Below are 18,874 nucleotides of genomic sequence, written 5' to 3'. Positions count from 1 at the left end.
AGCAATTCTTATATTTTTTACATCTAGTATAAAGGATGCAGGTAGTTCTTGTAGTGTATCTGGAATGGAGAAACAGAAACCAAGAGAAACATTTAAATATGAAAAACAAACAGGTACATTACTTTGTGGCTCAGCACAAATTAGAGAACATTTGACAACTTTGTAATTCAAAAGGAAGTACCAATAAAATAAAGATTTTTGCTGCATCCAATTTGAAAGAGTTTACTAGTATTCTGTTACACAGTAGAAAGAGCTTTGGATTTAAGAGTCAGAAGACATCAGCTCAAGTCCTGTCTTTGCTACTTGGAAAGATCAAACTCTCTCTCTAAGCATTAGTTTCTGATCTGCAAAAAGAGAATAATGTTGTACTAAGTACTTGCATTCAGTACTACTAGTATTTGTACTATAAATATGTTGATTTATTTTCACAAGCTAAGCAAGGGTCTAAAGCTTCTAAATAGAGGTCACATGCAGCAGAAAGTAGGATTTCCCAAGTGAGTATAGTCATACCATTTAAGGCAGTTTGGTCGGCTGCCTGCTCTGCCACCATGGCTACAACAAATTTAATAGGAGGAAGGGGAAGTTTGTCTAGTATTGAAAGGGTGGAACGAAGAAGGATCCTAGTACAGAACCCTTAGCAGCATTCCGAAGAGTTAGAACCTTGATGTATGCGGTGCCTGAGTAAGACAGAAGAGGGAATAAGCATTTATTATTGCACATCTACTATGTTCCATGCACTGTTGTAAGGGTTTTAAAAATATCTCATTTTTTTTCATTACAACAGCACTGGGAGATATGTGCTATTATGATTCTCATTTTACAGCTAAGGAAACTGAGGCAGACAGAGGTTAAGTGACTTCCCCAGGAGCACATAGCTAGTAAATGTCTGAGTCTGAATTTGAACTCAGGTCTTCCTGACTCCAAGTGCAGGACTCTATCCATTGTGCCATTTAAATGCCTCACAAGAGGTCTTTTTTGATTCTCTCCAAAGGATGACTACAGGCCAGTGTTCTATCCATTGTGTCACCCAGCTGTCACACAACGGCCAAATAAATCTGAAAATAGGATTCAATACACCTAAAATCCCACTTGCGATATATGTATACATATGTGTGTGTGTATATATATCTATCTATCTCTATATATATATATATAGAGATAGATAGATAGATATAGATATATGTGTGTGTATATATATATATATAGATAGATATAGATATGTGTGTGTGTGTGTGTGTGTGTGTGTGTGTATATATATATATATATATATATATATATATATATATATATATATATATATATATATGAGATACAGTTAGGGCCATGGATTTAAAGCCATCTTCATTATCTTTTTCATCATTACCATCACTGACATAGTGCTTTAAAGTTTACAGAGTTCAATGCATTTATTATCTCATTTGATTCTCATAACCCTGAAGTAGGTGCTAATATTATATTCATTTTACAGATGAAGAAATTGAGGTTGACAGTGGATAAATGACTTGCCAAGGTGAGGACTGAATGAGGCAGGATTCAAAATCAGGTCTTCCTGGCTCCAAGTGCAGAGCTTTATCCATTATATCACTTAGCTATTTCAGAAGGGATTTGGAGGTCATCTAATATAAATCCCTCATTTTACTGGAAACTAAAGCCCAGAGAAATTTAATAATTTGTCCAAGCTTGCACAGGTAGTCAGTGGCAGAGTTGGGATCTGAACTCTGGTCCTCCGATTCCAAATCCAGTGCTTTTTTCTACTCTGCTATGCTGATTTCCTGTTGTCCTGACTCATCTTAAGATCCTTACAATACAGGGCCCTCAGCGGAAGAAAAAGAAACTTTTGATATTTATCTAAACGAGAACAATAACAAAGTTAATACTAAAACAATTTAAAAGTTATTCTATAATTTTTTTATGTCTTAAAGAGTTTTTGAAAATATAGCATATTGTTGTCTTCTCTGTAGCAATGTAATCTATGATCCACTTGATTTTTGTGGCTATGTGTATCGAAGAGGGGAAAAAAATTCTCTTTACTGTTATTATGAATTAAAAATTTCCAATTTTTTCTAATCAAAACTATATGGAATAGTCTTCTTCCACCTTAGTCCAGCTTAATCCACTCACCATCTTTCTCTCATTCATTAAATAGCACGAGCAAAACTATTGTCCTGTTGGTTTCTTTGGGTTCACTAGAGATAGGGAATATTTCCCCTAACATATGGTAAGTTTCTACCCTGGTTACATACACAGTTACCTCTCCTCTCCCAATTGTTCATATGTACTTGCTTTAGGATATAACTTCATTATTATTCCTTTATACTGTTTTTATCCTATAATCAAAAATATCTTTATACTTACATTCTTTCAACATGTTTTAGTAACAAACTCCTAGAAAGCAGAAATTAAGCCTATATGGTTCTCTTTGCATTTTGGGCATATTGTCTTGGGCTAGTACTATCAACAGTTAGGTTCTTCATCTATTCTTTTTGATAGAGAACAGATATACTCATAAAAACTTAGTTTAACTCCGCCAAGAGCCAGAATCATCCCATCCCTGCAGGAAAAAAAATGCTAATTACCACTCAGTGACAAGGAGCAAAGATATTGCTCTTTAGGGAATATCCTGTTCATGTTTTTATGTAAGTGATATCTGCCCCAATCTGTAGGAAAGGTTAATTTGTCCTGTTACCATAACACAAGCTGGAGAGGGGTGAGGATGGGAGAGGGAGAGAATGAGAGTGGGAAATGGCCCAGATTAAATGAGGAACAAAATTCTATTCTCTTGAGGAGGTCCCAACAAACTGTAGAGTGGGATATAGCAGGGAAGGATAGAATCTATAGAATTACTTGGAAGCCATGCCTGTGACAAATCAAGTCTACCCTAAGAAGAAAAGGGCCTTGGTCCAGTGGTTTCCTGGAACCAGTCTCATGGAAGACTTACTTGATAATGGACTGTTTCTAGACATGGTTTGGACTGACCCCTTCTGGCCCTTTGTATTTCTTCCTCAGTAAAAGAGTTGCTCTGGTCTTAAGGATTTTGCCCCCTCATTAGGTTCCATATACCCTGGAAAAGTAGCTCAAATCCTCTTCAACTAGCAGGCCTCCTTTATTCAGGGATGATTTAGACACTTCCTTCCCAGAAAGAGCTTGGGGGACCAAGGAATGGTATTGCTGAAAATACTTTGCTTTCTAATAGTATGAGGGAGGGGAAACTGTCTCTATAATTATAGTGGATGTGTATTTATTTGGAAGAAAGGGAATTTAATTCTGAGCCCCTTAAAGGGGTATGTGAGGGAGAATCCCTGTGGAAGAAGGGGAAGCCCATCCACATAGGCTTCTAAGCGGGCAAAGATTTTGTATCATTCCCCTAATATGGCCCTCAGGGAGAAGGATATTTTGGAGGGTGTGCCAGGGAATACTGAGTAGGTAGCAATATTGGGAGATCCTTGGTACCTAGTTAGACCCTGGGACACTTTACTACAGATGATCTTGATGCATGATAAAATACTGACTGTACCAGAAATGTTATTACCTATGCTATGGCCATGATCCTGGCACTGCACCTGTTTCTCATCACCACCTTACATCAGGAGAAAAGTCTGATTGTCCCGGAGTCATCATCATTTGTGCTATGTTGCTAATATTCCTGGTACTGCTCTGGCTCATTAGCGCATCATCACCACCTTACGTTAGCAGTCCCACTGTGAACTGCAAAGATATGACACCCTTCCAATACATGGACTAGATTGTTAAGATCCAAAACTTAGAACTTAGCCTAGAATTTCTAGTTTTTTTGTCTTTCTCCATGTTTTTTTCTCTTTCCATTTCTTTTTGGTGACTATTAGGGAAGTGCTTTTTTCTTTCTTCTTTTTCCTCTTAGTACTGCCTATTCCAGGAAGACTTCCAGTAAAGCCCCTGAAAACATTTAAAGTTGGAAGGTCTTCCGCAAGATCCTTAGGTCTTTGCCACCACAGGAGTGGTATATGGTAGGACTAGAGTTCTTCTGTTTTCTTCAATAGGGATTAGTTGTCTAAAAAGGAACAAAGTTGTCCATAGGATTCGAATGGATTCTGCCTTCCCTGACACAGTTCCTAGCCACTTAAGTGCATATAAAAGTCTCATCCATAGAGAGTCGGCCTGCAGATGGATTTCTAAAAACCACAGGAGTCACCATATCTCGGCATGATGACTTGTATTTCCACAGGGAGAAGAACAGAAGGGTGCATTGAGAGGAGCTAAGTGCTACTGTATCCTTATTGCACATCCTTGCTGTGTTAGGGCACGATGAACCTCTTTTTATTAACTGTTCAATAACTTGTGAAAGCCTCATTTTATCTCAATGTTGAACCTGAATACGAGGCTGGTGTGAAGCTGGTCCCTATTATCCAGTTTCATATAAAAATTATGGGGCAGAGTTAGGATTTGAACTTAGGTCTTCCTGACTCTACAGCCAGTTCTCTATCAATGATAGTATGCTAAATAAATATATATATTCCCAGACACACATGTTTATATGTATATGACAGTTAGGTGGTGTAGTGGATAGAGTGCTAGGCCTGGATTTCAAATCTTCCCTTATATACTTACTAACTGTGTGGCTCTGGGCAAGTCATTTAACCCTGTTTACCTTAGTTTCCTCATCTGTAAAATGAGCTGGAGGAGGAAATAGCAACCTCTCCAGTATCTTTGCCAAGAAAACCCCAAATGCGGTCACAAGGAGTTAGTAATAACTGAACAACAATAATAATGTATACATATATACATGTGCATACACGTGTGTGTGTGTGTGTGTGTGTGAGAGAGAGAGAGAGAGAGAGAGAGAGAGAGAGATTAGAGCTGGCCTCAAAGTTAGGAAGATTTGGATTCAAGTCCTACTTTTGACATACTAGTTGTCATTCTGGGCAAATCACTTATCCTTCTAGTGCCTCAGGACAATTACCTAAGATAATAAACCAGTCCATCAGCACTGCCAGAGATAAGTCTTATTGACAGATATATATGTCTGTCTGTCTGTCTCTCTTGTAAGCAGTCCTGTGATTTCATTGTTCTAGTGAGTTACCAATGAGGAACTTACTTCCTTTCATGCATACACGCATGTTTGTATTTATACATATATATATGTATATATACTACATACTTGCATATAGAATAAATTATTAAAAAATCTTAGCGGTAGATGGCACTTTAGCGCTCCTGTTATCCAATCTCTCACCAATGCCAGAAACTGTATTGACAAGGTGATCAGCCAGATTCTTTTTGAATGTCTTTTCTCACCACTTAGATTGTAAATTTCTTTTGTAATGAAAATGGATGATGAAATTGAGAAACAGATTATAGACAGAGGCATAATATAGAAATGATAATGTGCAATTATCTGGACATCTGCTGGAATGCCCTTCTCTGTGAAGCAGTGATAAACAGTTTACTTACAAAGGTGGATAACGTGACTAATGAACTGCTAATATGGATCTGCATCTAACTAACTAGAAAACTTAGAAAACTTTGTAAGGAACTTGTATTAGTAATTAAGGTGGGACTTTCCTTTACTGTTTTCTCTTTTAGCACTTATTTAATCAACTGCCCTTGAAGAGTCTGGCCTTTATTTCTTTGATTAAATCAGGAGTCTTGGATGACCTCCTTGCCTCAAGGGAAAGCCTCTATCTCCTTTTGTGAGAATGAGAGATTTGGAATTCTTTTGATGGGGTGCTTGTGTTTGGACTCCAATACCAAGATCACATTTCTCCCTATCCTCAAAACACTATCCCTGACAATTTATGCTCCAGCCCAAGGACACTATGCCTAGCAAAAACTCAATGAGTGGGCCCCAATAAGACAAACTATCTTTCCCTGCAATTGCTCATAAGCAGGTCCCCAGTAAAATAAACTATCTTTCCCCATCACAAAAACAAGCTGACCTCTGAAGAAATTTTCTTGCAAAAAGAAGACAATCCTGTAACCACAGAATTATCATGTATTGATTTCCAAAGCTATCATTCAATCCAGGTCAAGCTATCATCAACTCTCAACTCAAAGCTATCTTGCTACAGACATTACAGACCAAAAGTACACCCCTGAGGAAACCCTCCCCACCCCGCCCTTTCCAGTAGTGAATGATGCCACTGACGAAGGTTGTAGGCTCTCATCTAATTAGCATATCTGCCAGATAATCCACTACATTTTTTTTTAGCATCATTCCTGTTAAGTTGCAAGTTCTTTAAGGAATGCACGTTCCCTAAGGAGCTCTGCCAGCTATGTTACAATAAATCTCAAATCTCATTATTTACATCTCCTAGAGAACATCTGAATTTTGTGATATGCAGATTAATGAAGAGAGTCCCCTGGATTGAAATTAACTCCACAGCTTGGGAAAGTAGGGTTGTTTTAAGACATTGGTTTAACAATAGAATGTGCAGTGTGGGATATGGTTGAAATGTAAAGGAAAGTGGGGCGGTCTTGATGAGGTTTAGACTGTGGGAACCCCCTTGAACTTGATGGGGTGCAGTCTCTGGGAACCCCCTTGAACTCTCCTTGATTTCCCTTGAATTCTCCTTGAATCTTCCCACTTGAGTTGGCCTTCCCCTGAGGCCATATCCCTAAGCCTTCCCTTATTGCCAGGCAGTTACCCTTAAACTAGCCTAGCCCTGTATTGTTTGTTATCTTAAGGTGTCCTTCAGCTTAATCTCACTCATAGGAGGTTGACCTCTAGTCACCCCAGTACTACCCTCCTTAGACTCCTTAAGACCCTCCCTAAACCCCTCTAGTCACCCAGACTACTTGACCACCCCTAGATCTCTCCCACAATCTTTCTGTATATAAGTCTCATCTTGCCTCCATGAAGGCACTCAATCTAGCTCTGTTCAGATTGTTCTGGCCTGCTGGCATTAGTGTCACAAATGCTCAGACTCCTTAAGAGTCTACCCAATATGGTGAATCTTTAATAAACTTTCTTTTTCTTTGGCTATGAGAAGGCTTGAGTCGAATTCATTCACCAGGACTCAGTGCATTGGTATTTTGGGGTCTCAAGCACCCGTAAAAACCTATGGTTCCTTAACCTCGTAATTTTCTTTAACCTCATTAATCTGAGTAATGGGTTTGAAAGATTAGGAAAGGTCTGAGCAACAATATGGAAGGTGAATAAGAAGATGTGGAGACAAATGGAGGATATATCCTGTACAAAGCTGGAGGGTGGTAGCACACCCTTCCTGTCCCTGGATAGTTGTTCTGCGTGCCCTTGTGTAATACAAGGAAAATTAGGAACCCCTGAGTAACCCCTAGCTACTGACAAGCACCCCCAGAAAGAATGGACTCAGATATCTTTGGCATTTAGCAAACCCCCTGGGACTCCATGACTCCACCAAGGAATGTCAATAGATAGGACCATCCCACTGAAGGATAACCTGGCAGACCCTTTCTAGCAGATATCCCTGGGGCTCCCTGACTCCACCAAGGAATGGAAATGAGATTATCCCACTAGTACGATAACCTGACTGAATCTTTTGATCAGCCAGGACCTTTGCTCCTGTTCCCCCCACCCTGTACGTAGGCAGTCAGGAGGTTGTATTTGACCAATGAAGAGCCTGGCAGGAGATTCAAAGGGAGGGTCTATAGAGGGACTGGTGTCCATCTGAGTCCTTTGTACTCTCCTGTACTCTGTTCAGCCCATTCATTCAGATCAAATAAATGTGAAACATAATTAAAGCACCCCGCTTGGGTGGTATCCTATCTCATGGAAGCAATAATTCCTTTTTACCTTCTCTCAAGAATGGTCTCTGTCTATTCTTAACATGAGTAGAGGTCTCTGACCCACACAGTATGATAATGAAAGGGTAAGAGCCCTGGAACACCGCTCCCCCCAACTTTCCTAGAACTTTCCCACATGGCCAAGTCTCTGGCCTTCTGAGGCATCAACCCATCCCAGTAATTCTTTCAACTAGTCTTTTATTGTGGCCTATGCCCAAACCTCCAGTTCTGTTACCTCAAACATAGCCCAGACCTTCCTTGTCTGGATGGCCCCAGGCCACTTCCCACCCAGATAGCCTTTAGGATGTTTCCCACCCTTAAATATCTATACCCAAGGGTAATTACCCTAGCCCTCTATTGTCCCTCTTCTCCGGGTAGCCTTCAGCTATTTCCCACCCTGGAGTCTGACCTCATCCCAGTCCACCCTAAACCCCTCCTCCCATCACCCCAGACTACTCGATCACCCTAAATCCCTCCCACAATCTTTCTGTATATAAACTCCATCTGGCCCCCATGAAGATGCTCAGATTCAATCTAGCTCAGTTCAGATTGTTCTGGCCTGCTGGCATTAGTCACAAACAAGAGTCTACCCAATACTCTTTAATAAACTTTGTTTTTCTTTGGCTGAGAAGGTTTGAGTCAAATTCATTCAAACAGGACCCGGGTATTTTGGGATCTCGAGCACCCCTCAACCCCAAATTTTAATATTACCTCCCAGTCACCCCAGCCTACTCTCCCAGATCTTCCCATCCATATCTTCTAGACCACTTCTACAGTCATCCCAGCATACTGGACACTCCCATACAGATCTTCCCACAAAATCTTTTTTTTTATGTAAAAAGAGTCAGTCTTATCTACCCAGGGCAGATTCTTAAAATCTTGTCCACACAGATGTGTTCTAATAAATCTTATCTCTGGCTGAAAGAAAGTTTGAGTCAAATTCACTCCAGGCAGAACCGTTGTGTCATTTACCCTTGAATTTCAGGGTACCAGCACCCCTCAACCTCAACAATGACATTTGGAAAATAGATCCAGGTGTAACTGAATTTATTCTGGTTTCATTTTAAGTGAATTTTATTATTTATTATACTGTATCAGGAAACTTGTTAGCTTTTGTGGTTTTAAGCCAAGATACCCCAGTTAGGTGATTTGTAATGTGCACAAACATAATATCTAACATTAATTTGATAATTTATTGTATTACAAATATTGTTTAGAATGTGAATTCTTTAATTCTTTTGGGTTATGGATTTTAACTATTAAAAGATTGATGTGAAAGTAATAAAAATAATAATCAGTAGCAGATTAACACTGAGTTAGGGTGTCAGTATTTTAAGATTTCAGGATCTAGCCCCATGCTTAAATGGTTAAAGTGTAGTGATTTGACTTCAATTAAGAACTAGAAATTGCAAAGGAAAAGATTTTTAGAAAGCATTCTGTAAGGTTAGATTATCTGGTTAATCATGTCTATTCACTTTTCAGGATAAATCTACAGGAAAGCCTTATTAAATCTAACACTACATAAATATTGCATATGGCAAAAATACTGGTTGTGATTTGTGATAATTATATAAAATTTAAATGTTTCCTTGTACAGTTCAATTATCTAATTATTATTTTAATTCAATCATTTAAGTAACTCGGAAAGCTCAGGTTTCTATCTGGGGAAACTGGCCATTCTCTGCCAGCATTTAATCAAATTCCTTAGGTCTCTTGGCTTGGGTCAAAAAGCAGCAAGCAGTACAACTAGAATCTTGGGATATTTTAGCCCAGTACATTTTAAACTAACCTGATAGTAACAGATGTGATTTCAAACTGTTGGTAAAACTTTATAGGTATTTCCTAGTATATGCAGCTTGAAATTGCCAGGAGGATGGGAATGGGGAGCTGGAATGCTCTTTTATCTGATAAGTATCAAATGTAGAGGCAGATGATCTTAGCTCTTTAAGCAGAGGAAAAGGTGATTCTGAGTTGGGAATTGTCACCATTTGTCTTTTTTATTTTTAAAAAGGGAAATATATGAATTTATGGATAATAATAACCTTTTTTTTAAGTGCTACAAATATTGGGCCTTAGAAATGAAAACATTACCATTATTGATTATAAATCCGGATTTGATTTAAGCCAAAATATGTCCTGAAGGAAATAAGAATAAGATCTGAAAGTGCTCTCCTATCAGGATTATTATGGTAAATTACAAGCTAATGTAAAAATATATTTGTTGTTTGGCATTAAGAAATTAATTAGCTGTATCACCCCCAGAAAGTTCTATTCACCTCAATTTACTGCTCTGTAAGGGGAAAATAATAGAACCCACCTCCCAGTGCTGTTGCAAGGATCAGACGATTGTAAAGTGCTTAGCATAGGGCAAATGCTATATGAATGCTGATTGCGTATATTCTCTTTAATTAGATGTAATTGCTTCATACTTGATAACTCTATATAGGGTTTTAGATGTGATACAATGCCAATGGTGATGAGATGAATGATTTTCTGTGTAATGTAATTTGGAAGCACATTCAGTTGAATTGGTAATGGGTTTGTTTAAAATTTTAAATATATAATATTGTTTATGATATTGTTATATTTCTAAATTTTTTTATATTGTATAATTTTGTAAACAACTGTATCAGTTATGTTGTTAGAAAAGCAATTTCTTTCAGGGCAGAGCTAAGATGGCGGAGCACAGGCAGGGACTCCTCTAAGCTTTTCCCCAAACCATTTCAAATACCTTTAAAAGATGACTGTAAACAAATTCTAGAATAGCAGAATCCACAAAAGATGGAGTGGAACAAATTTCCAGCCCAAGACAACTTGGAAGGTTAGGGGAAAGGTCTGTTGCATCAAGGAAAGAGATCAGTGCATGCTATGCAGACCAGGCCCCAAAAAATCCAGACTGAATACACTAGCCATGTGGTGGTTTCTCGAACTCTCATCCCACAGACACCAAAGACTACTTAGAACGTCAACAGGAAAGGTCTGTCCCACCTGGGTGAAAGTGGAGCTCAATCCAGCACAGGCAGGGCCACAGCCCCCATCCCAGATAAGCTTTTACAGTGGAGGAGAAGAGGGGGAAGGGGGAGACGTAATAAGGAGTGAGTGAACCTTACTCTCATCAGAACTGGCTCCAAGAGGGAATAACATACACATGCAATTGGGTATAGAAATATATCTACAAGAAAATAGATGGGGAAGGAGATAAGGGGGGTGATAGAAGGGAGGGAAAATTAGGGGAGGAGGGGGCAGTTGGAAGCAAAACACTTTTGAGGAGAGAGAAAACAATAAATGGGGGTGGGTGATGGGGAATAGGATGGAGGGAAATACAGTTAGTAATAGCAACTGAAAAAAATTTTTGAAGTAAGTTTCTCTGATAAAGGCCTCATTTCTCAAACATGTAGAGAACTGAGTCAAATTTATAAAAATAAGAGCCACTCTCCAATAGATAAATGATCAAAAGATATGACCAGTTTTCAGATGAAGTAATCAAAGGTATCTATAGTCATATGAAAAAATACTCTAACAATTCCAAAAGACTCATGAGGGAAAATGCTATCCATATCCAAAGAACTATGGAGTCTGAAAGCAGATTGAAGCAAGCTATTTTCTTTTCTTTGTTTCTTTCTTGTGGTTTTCCCTTTGGTTCTAATTCTTCTTTACAATAGGACTAATATGGAAATATGTTTAATATGATTGTACATATATAGCCTTTATCACATTGCACACCGTTTTGAGAAGGGGGGGAGCAGAGGGAATGGGGGAAAAGACAAAAGAAAAAAAATACTCTAACTTACTATTGGTTGGAGAAATACAAATTAAAACAATTCTGAGGTACTACCTCAGACCTATTAGATTGCCTAATACCAGAAGAGGTAAATGACAAATGTTGGAGGGAATGTGGGAAAAATGAGACATTAATGCACTATTGTGGAGTTGTGAACTGATTCAATCATTCTGTAGAGCAATTTCGAGCTATGCTCAAAGGGCTATAAAACCAGCATATCCTCTGACCTAGCAATACCACTACTAGGTCTGTATCCCAAAAGAGATAAAAAACAAAAAGGAAAAGGACATCTATGTACAAAACTATTTATAGCAGCTCTTTTCTGGGGGCAAAGAATTAGGAACTGAGGGGATACCCATCAATTAGGGAATGGCTGAACAAGTTGTGATATGTGATTATGATAGAATACTATTGTACTATAAGAAATGATGAGCAGGAAGCTCTCAGAAAAACCTGGAAAGACTTATATGAGCTGATGCAAAGTGAAATGTACTGTGTACAAAGTAACAGTAATACTGTACGATGACCAGCTATGAATGACTTAGCTATCCTCAGCAATACAATGATCCAAGATAACTCTGAAGGACTTATGATGAAAAATGCTATTTATCCCCAGAGAAAGAAGTGATGGTGTCTGAATACAGACTAAAGTATCCTTTTTTTAACTATTTTTCTTGAGTTTTTTTCCTATGTTTTCTTTTACAACGTGACTATTATGGATAGGTTGTGCATGACTACACATATGTAATTTATATTGAATTGCTTGTCTTCTCAATGAGGGAGGGTGGGAAGAGAGGAAGCGAGAGAATTTGGAACTCAAAGTTTTAAAAACAAATGCTGAAAATTATTTTTACATGTAACAGGAAAAATAAAGTACTAAATAATTATTAAAAAAGAAAAGCAATTTCTCTTACAATCTAGATGTTATTAGATTAAGAATTGTGCTGTACAAAAAAAAAATGAATGTGTTAGCTGTTAGGGGATTCTATCAGCCCTGTTGATCATGTGTTGTAATATTCTGGAGTACTGTAATTTAAGAACTTGGAAGTTTTGCCTATATTTTCCCACCAATATCCAATAAACATTTATTAAAGTAGCTAAATGCCAGGCACTGTGCTATGTGTTGGAGATAAAATTAATAAAAAAGACAGTTTCTGCCATCAAAGAGCTTACAATCTAAAGGCAGAGACAACATGCAAGGAGGAGGAAGGAAAGTGGGGTGGGATAGGGGAAGGACAGGACACTAGTAGATATTTGGCCCTGAGCAGTGGAATTGAAACCAGGTACAGCAGCAGTTGCAAAATGGAGTGAAGTTTTGCCTTTATTTAAGAGGAAGTTTCACCTAAATTATTTGGCTACTACTTATGAAAATTATGATACGGTTAACTAAGCTATTTGGAGTTATTCTTTTAATCAAGTATTTCAATAGGTATTTTAAAAAGGAAAATTGATATATACATTATACAAAGTATGGCAATAGGTAATATTTGTAAACCTAGAAGTATTCTTGCAACTATCTAGTCATAAGTTCTTATCAACCCTGTACAAGAGTTTTCTATGTTGTGGAATTCCTGCTGAGTAAATGGGAGTGAAATTTTCAAGCCTACTTATAACGTAGAATGAGTTTCATCTAAGGTTATTTATCTATTACTTGTGGAGGTCATATACATCTTGAAGCAACTTAGTCTTAACTTAGTCCACTTTTAAAGATTAATTTTGCTTTAAAGGGTGAGTGAACCAGAATGTAATTATTTTCTTGATTTCTAGTGATACATTTACAAAGGGAAGAAAAAGATATTGAGTAAATTTTAAAGGCCTGGTAAACTTTGTTATTGTGATAAGGCTAATTTAATTGGGTGTATTGTTTTTGGCTTAGAAAAAGTGAATCTCTTCCCCACTGCAAACACTCTTTGATGAAAAAGGGATGGTAGTTAGGAATTTTGTGGTAATTAGGAATTTATTTTATTATAGTACTTTGGGAATTTATTTATATTGCTTAAAGACATTGTACAGCAATTTAGCTTTGATAAATTCCAATTTTAAAGATTTATTTTTGCTTTAAGGTTGAATAAGAGAGAGATCTCTATCATTTTAGAGGTTTCCAACTAATTACTTAATGGAAGTTTAGTGATTATTCCTTTTAACATCAGGATAAATTTTAAGTTGTTTTTAAGAACGAGAAATACTTTTAGGAAGGGATGTTTAAGTTAAAAAAATCTTTTGTGTGATTTTCAAAAGGCCTAATAAATTTTATTTGTAAACTAATTTATTGCAATAATTTTATGGTATTAATAAAAATTTTGTCCAGATCTACTGTAATTAGGGGGCTTTATAGTTTGAGGAGAAAGTTTTTTTTTTTGGGGGGGGGGAGACCCTAAATGTTCTTTGAGTTTCATTCTTAGGTCTGTTGTGTCATTGAACTGGTCTTAAATGGACACATTAAGAGAAACATCAGAAGTCAGCAGCTGAACAGAAGCAACATCTGAGATTTAAGGCTGGTGAATATCTGTCCATATCTGTCTGTCCCTGGGAATAAGGCAGGGAGGCTACCTTGGGAAAGGCTGGACATTCTCATACAAAAAATCTGTCCACCTGGTTCCATATGCTAGGCTACTTATAATGATGTCGGCCCCGAGGCACAGCTTTGATGATGTCATAACTGTGTCTCTGCTCTCATAGCCAATTTCTATTAGGGTAGACAAAGTAGAAGTTTGTTAATACAATACTGAATCTATTAGTTATTAGATTAACACTAGTGTATCTTCATTACTGTAATAAGCTGTAAGTGGGAAATATCTTGCTATATTGATCTGAATTTGTTGTCATTCCATGGCCTAAGCAAGAGTTAAATTAGTGCTTGAACTTGTCATATGTGTAAGATTCAATTCCTAAAGTATCTCATTCTTTCAGAATGATATTAGTATAATTAGACAAAGGTAAACAAGCATGTGAAACAAAGATGTAAATCTATAAAGTTGTGAGGTTAAAGTCAGGAACTTCTTTTGCTTATATTTTAAGGAACAGGATTTCAGTACGCACAGTTATATTAGTGAAGAATAGTGAATTATGAGCTATCTTGTGTCACCTTAGGGGGAAATCTGACTTTACTTATGTTTGTTATTTAATCTGGAATTGGAACATGGATAGAAATTCATGCAAACTACTTAAGAGTCACCTTAAAGATGTTCCCATTGTTTAAACAGATTCTGAGACCAGTGGTCTGTTTTTATATCCCTTTGAATATCCTTAATAACTGAACATGTTTTATTATAGACAACTTTTCATATATGCTCTTCTGGGCATATTGGGATTATTATATTTACACATCCAATCCCTAGTTTTTTGTTATTTGTTAGTAAGCATCTTAAAGCAAAATCATTTGTGTAATGTTGAAATTTAAGTGTGAAAAAGTATCTACTTACCATGAGTACTAGTTATATCAAGTTGTGATATTTTTATATGAATCTCTAATTACTGTGACTAATGTGAGATTATAGTCAACGCTTGTTATCTAATCCTTGATAGCTGAATCTACCCAAAGCTCTAGTGATACTATTCTAAGTCTGATTCCAGGTTTGATCATCAAGGAATGCTACTGAGCCAAGAATCCATGATGCCAGCAACCTTATGGGGTTTAAATGTATAAACTGCAAAACAACCATTGGCATGGGCTGAGATACTATTCTCCTGACTCAATTTCCCCAACATGACATTTCCTGAATGGACAATAGCTCATTTGTAAAACTGGGATATGACTGTTGTTTAGTGAATATTAGACAGTACAATGAGTTATCCTAGAAGAAGAATGGTGGTGGTCTATTTTTTAAATGCCTTAAAGAGGCATCCACTTTTGTTAGGGGTGATTCATTTGAACATGGCTACACGTTGAAAAGGTTTTTACTACAAATAACTTACTTGATATGTACTATTTTTAAAACTGATTATTCAATGTCGTCATATATCCCATCCCAGAACCTTTTGTTACAACTGAAGTTAATCTGGCAATTTTTATATGAATTCATTTTTATACTAGAGTTGATCTTCTTATAAAAAGTTTTCTATTAACTCCTTAGCAGTATCTCATCCTCCTAATGAGAGAATTAATAATGCCAAATATAAAAAATAGGTTCTAAAACTCTGTTTGTATCTCTGTTTCCTATATATACCAATATGACAATTGGCTAACCTAAAATTGTAAAATTCTTGGTCTAAAAGTTTCCAAATTTGATTTTCTAGTAATAGAGATATAAGGTTTGAGCCTAATTTTCATTATCTAATTTGGTTTTTGGCAAAGTAAATTTAAATTTGTGTTAAGATCAATTTTGTAGGAAATTTTTAGCAGAGAAGGACTTTCTAGAAGTGACCTGAGCTGGAGAATTACTGAGACCACACCTGAACCACAGGACTCCATCAAATGTTTCCAGAGGAACAGAAAGGAAGGAGACATATCTATGAAATTTATTTTGCTGCTGACTTTTTCCCTTTGCACCATTTATCTGTAAGGTCTACTTATCAAAGGGGATTGCCCTCTTTGATTTTGTCAAAATGTTATCAAAGGGGATTGCCCCCTTTGATTTTGTCCAAGCCCTGTCGATCTTTCCCTTTTTCCTCTCACATTGTCTCCCCTCTTAAGTCCCATAGTTAGGAACCCTTGATGAAATGTTTGTCACATCAGTTAACGATTTACTGAGGAGGTCACACCCCTCAAGAATCAAATGGGGGAACATGAGAAATGATTATTAATAACTGATGTCCTGGGGAGATTCAGGGCTTCCCCCTCTTCTCCTAAAGTCCTGATTTTAGTTCTGTTTTCTTATAGGACATCACTGATAATGGGTCTTGGTCAGACCCCACCCAACCTTAAAGAAATTTAATCTAAGGTGGGGAAGCCCATGGCATTTTACTCAAGTTTGGGTAGAGACAGTTGATCCTTTTGTCAAGGCTGTAAGTGGTCTGGTTTAGCTGAGGGTGATCTGAGCAGGGATAATTTCTTTGTGCAAGGGTCATTCTCAGACCCATTGACCACCTACTGTTTCTAAGGGTATATGAACTGTGAGTTCTACCCATTATGAGGGTCTTTGGTCTGAGAGAGATGGCCAAATGACCATCCTTTTATTAATAAACTTTTGTCCTTATTAATAAAATGATTAAATTACCCATAAACTATGCCTCTTGAACCTTTTTAAACGTCATACTTTAGCCTCTGTTTTCTCTGTTTAGAGTGATTTTTGCAATGAGAGGGTTTAAAATATGATTAATTGATAATCTGAAACCCAGGGAAAGTGGAAACGGTAACTGTTGTCTTCAGTGAATTCAGGTTCCCCTGCCCTCATATATCAATGGCAGTGATTTTTTAAAACCTAAAAAGAATAGAAGTGGTATAGGACTGAACAAAGGAAAATGTCCCAATTTTGAAAAAGAGGGGAAGAGGTGGAATTTTTCAACTACAGACCAGTAACTATGACTTTGAATCCTTCCCTTCTCACCTCCCCCCTCCTCCCCAATCTATGATGTATTAATAAACGGATGATTTGTGGGCTTTTAAGAAGGGAAAACACTGACCACTAATTCAGTCAGTTAATAAAAATTTATTAAGTGCCTACTATGTGTCAAGCATTGTGCTAATTGCAGGGAATAAAAAAGGAGAAAAAAGCCTCTGCCCTCAAGGAGATCTCAATATAATGGGGGAGACAATAAGCAAACAAGTATGTAGAAACAAATTATGTACAGGATAAATAGAAAATAATTAACAGAAAGAAGGCACTAAAATTAAAGAGAGGCTAGAAAAGGCTTCCTGTAGAAGGCTGGATTTAAGTTGGGATGTAAAGAAAGCCAGGTAAAGCAGGAGGCAGAGATGAGGAAGGAGAGCATTCCACGCATGGGGACAGCCAGAGAGAATGCCTGGAACAGAGAAATGGAGTATCTTATCCATGGAGCAGCCAGTAGGCCAGTGTCATGGGACTGTGAAGTATGATCTATCATTGTTGCAGCCAGATGAGAGTATAAAATAAATAGATGTAGAACTTGTTATTTTCTTGATACAGGAAACTCCTAGATGAGGAAATTCCCTCTACCATGTAGAACAGCACCTTTTCTGTAAGTCTGTAGGGCATTGAGAGTTAAGAGATTTTTCCAAGCCAATACATGTCAGGAATGGATCTTGAAACGGATCTTAACTTGTTTTAACTTAACTTTTAAGCTCTCTCTCTATTACTGTCTGTCATAAGAGAACAGCTATAGCCAATTAGGTCTTGCCTTTGTCCACATCTGGAGTACTGGGCAACGGGACCTGGACCAAGAACATTCTCACACAATCCAGCCCTTGGCGGTTGCCTGAGGCACCTTTTGAGTCCATTCCAGTCTGCCTAGATACTCAATAAACCTTTTAACCGCAGCTCTCAGACCACTTCTTTCATTGTCTGCACCTCATCTACCCTAGGCTATTTATCACTCCTTAATGCCAACTATGTCTTCTCATTGTCTTTTCTCCTATACAAGTACCAATCTTGCCCCCATTAAATTGCACATATTAGAAATCTTGCCTGCTTCTATTGGTGATAGAACAGTGCTGATTCTCTTAAAATCTCTCAGCTTCTATTGGCCTCAAACTTGCTACTCTGACTGGAAGGCTTAAGTGGTTGAATTCTGAATACCCCTTGCATTTCAGGGTTCCAAGCACTTTAAACTGCAACAGTACCAATGACTCAGGTCTGAAAAACCTGTGTCATGGAGAACTGAACTGTAACCACACCAGAGGCAACAAGCGGCTGTATTATTTCCATTAGCCCTGACTGGATGTGCAGTTTCCGCCCTTGTGGGCATCACAATAAAAACAAATAGAATCGTGGGCATATGTCTGGTATTATTTTTGTGCCAAGATGAGAAAAGTGTTTGCCCTACACAGCAGATCTCACAGTATCGGGGACCAATCACCCTACTCACCTGGACAGAGCTGTAGTGCTACAATGCTTGCCTGTTGCCCAATTACTATGAACTAGTCTTTTACCACCCCATAATAGATGGAAATAGTAATCTTTGCAAAATGTTACTTTCTTACCTAGATAGCATGCCCAGAGGTGTAACATTAAGTGATCCCATCAGCATTGCAAGGGCCATCCCTGGAGCTTCCCGTTCTATTACTTCTTTTGTAGCCTGTAATTAAAGATTAAACAGCACACTGAGTGAAATTAACTAAATAATGGGGGGTGGGGTGAGGTGGAAAGAGAAAGAGATGGGGAGAGAGAATGAAACTAACTTGAAAATTAAAACCCACTCTCCCTCTTTCCCAAAACATTTTGTGTGCAACAACACAATAAAGAGGTCAGAGTCCGAGCCAGAAATCAGAAAAGGTATTTA

General features: G+C 37.6%; 1 protein-coding gene across 4 annotated transcripts in view; it reads right to left on the bottom strand.

Annotated features, from left to right (window-relative positions):
- GPHN (gephyrin) overlaps window positions 1–18,874 on the bottom strand; it is an 885,721-nt gene that overhangs the window by 381,652 nt on the left and 485,195 nt on the right. For all 4 annotated transcript variants that reach the window (XM_036769505.1, XM_036769507.1, XM_036769503.1 and 1 more), the window contains one exon: window positions 18,576–18,670. In XM_036769505.1, the coding sequence (XP_036625400.1) occupies window positions 18,576–18,670 (95 nt within the window). The remainder of the gene's footprint in view (window positions 1–18,575; window positions 18,671–18,874) is intronic.

The sequence above is a fragment of the Trichosurus vulpecula genome, chromosome 8, assembly GCF_011100635.1.
Source record: "Trichosurus vulpecula isolate mTriVul1 chromosome 8, mTriVul1.pri, whole genome shotgun sequence".
In the NCBI taxonomy this organism is placed as follows: domain Eukaryota; kingdom Metazoa; phylum Chordata; class Mammalia; order Diprotodontia; family Phalangeridae; genus Trichosurus; species Trichosurus vulpecula.
This window is presented reverse-complemented; position numbering and strand designations above follow the sequence as displayed.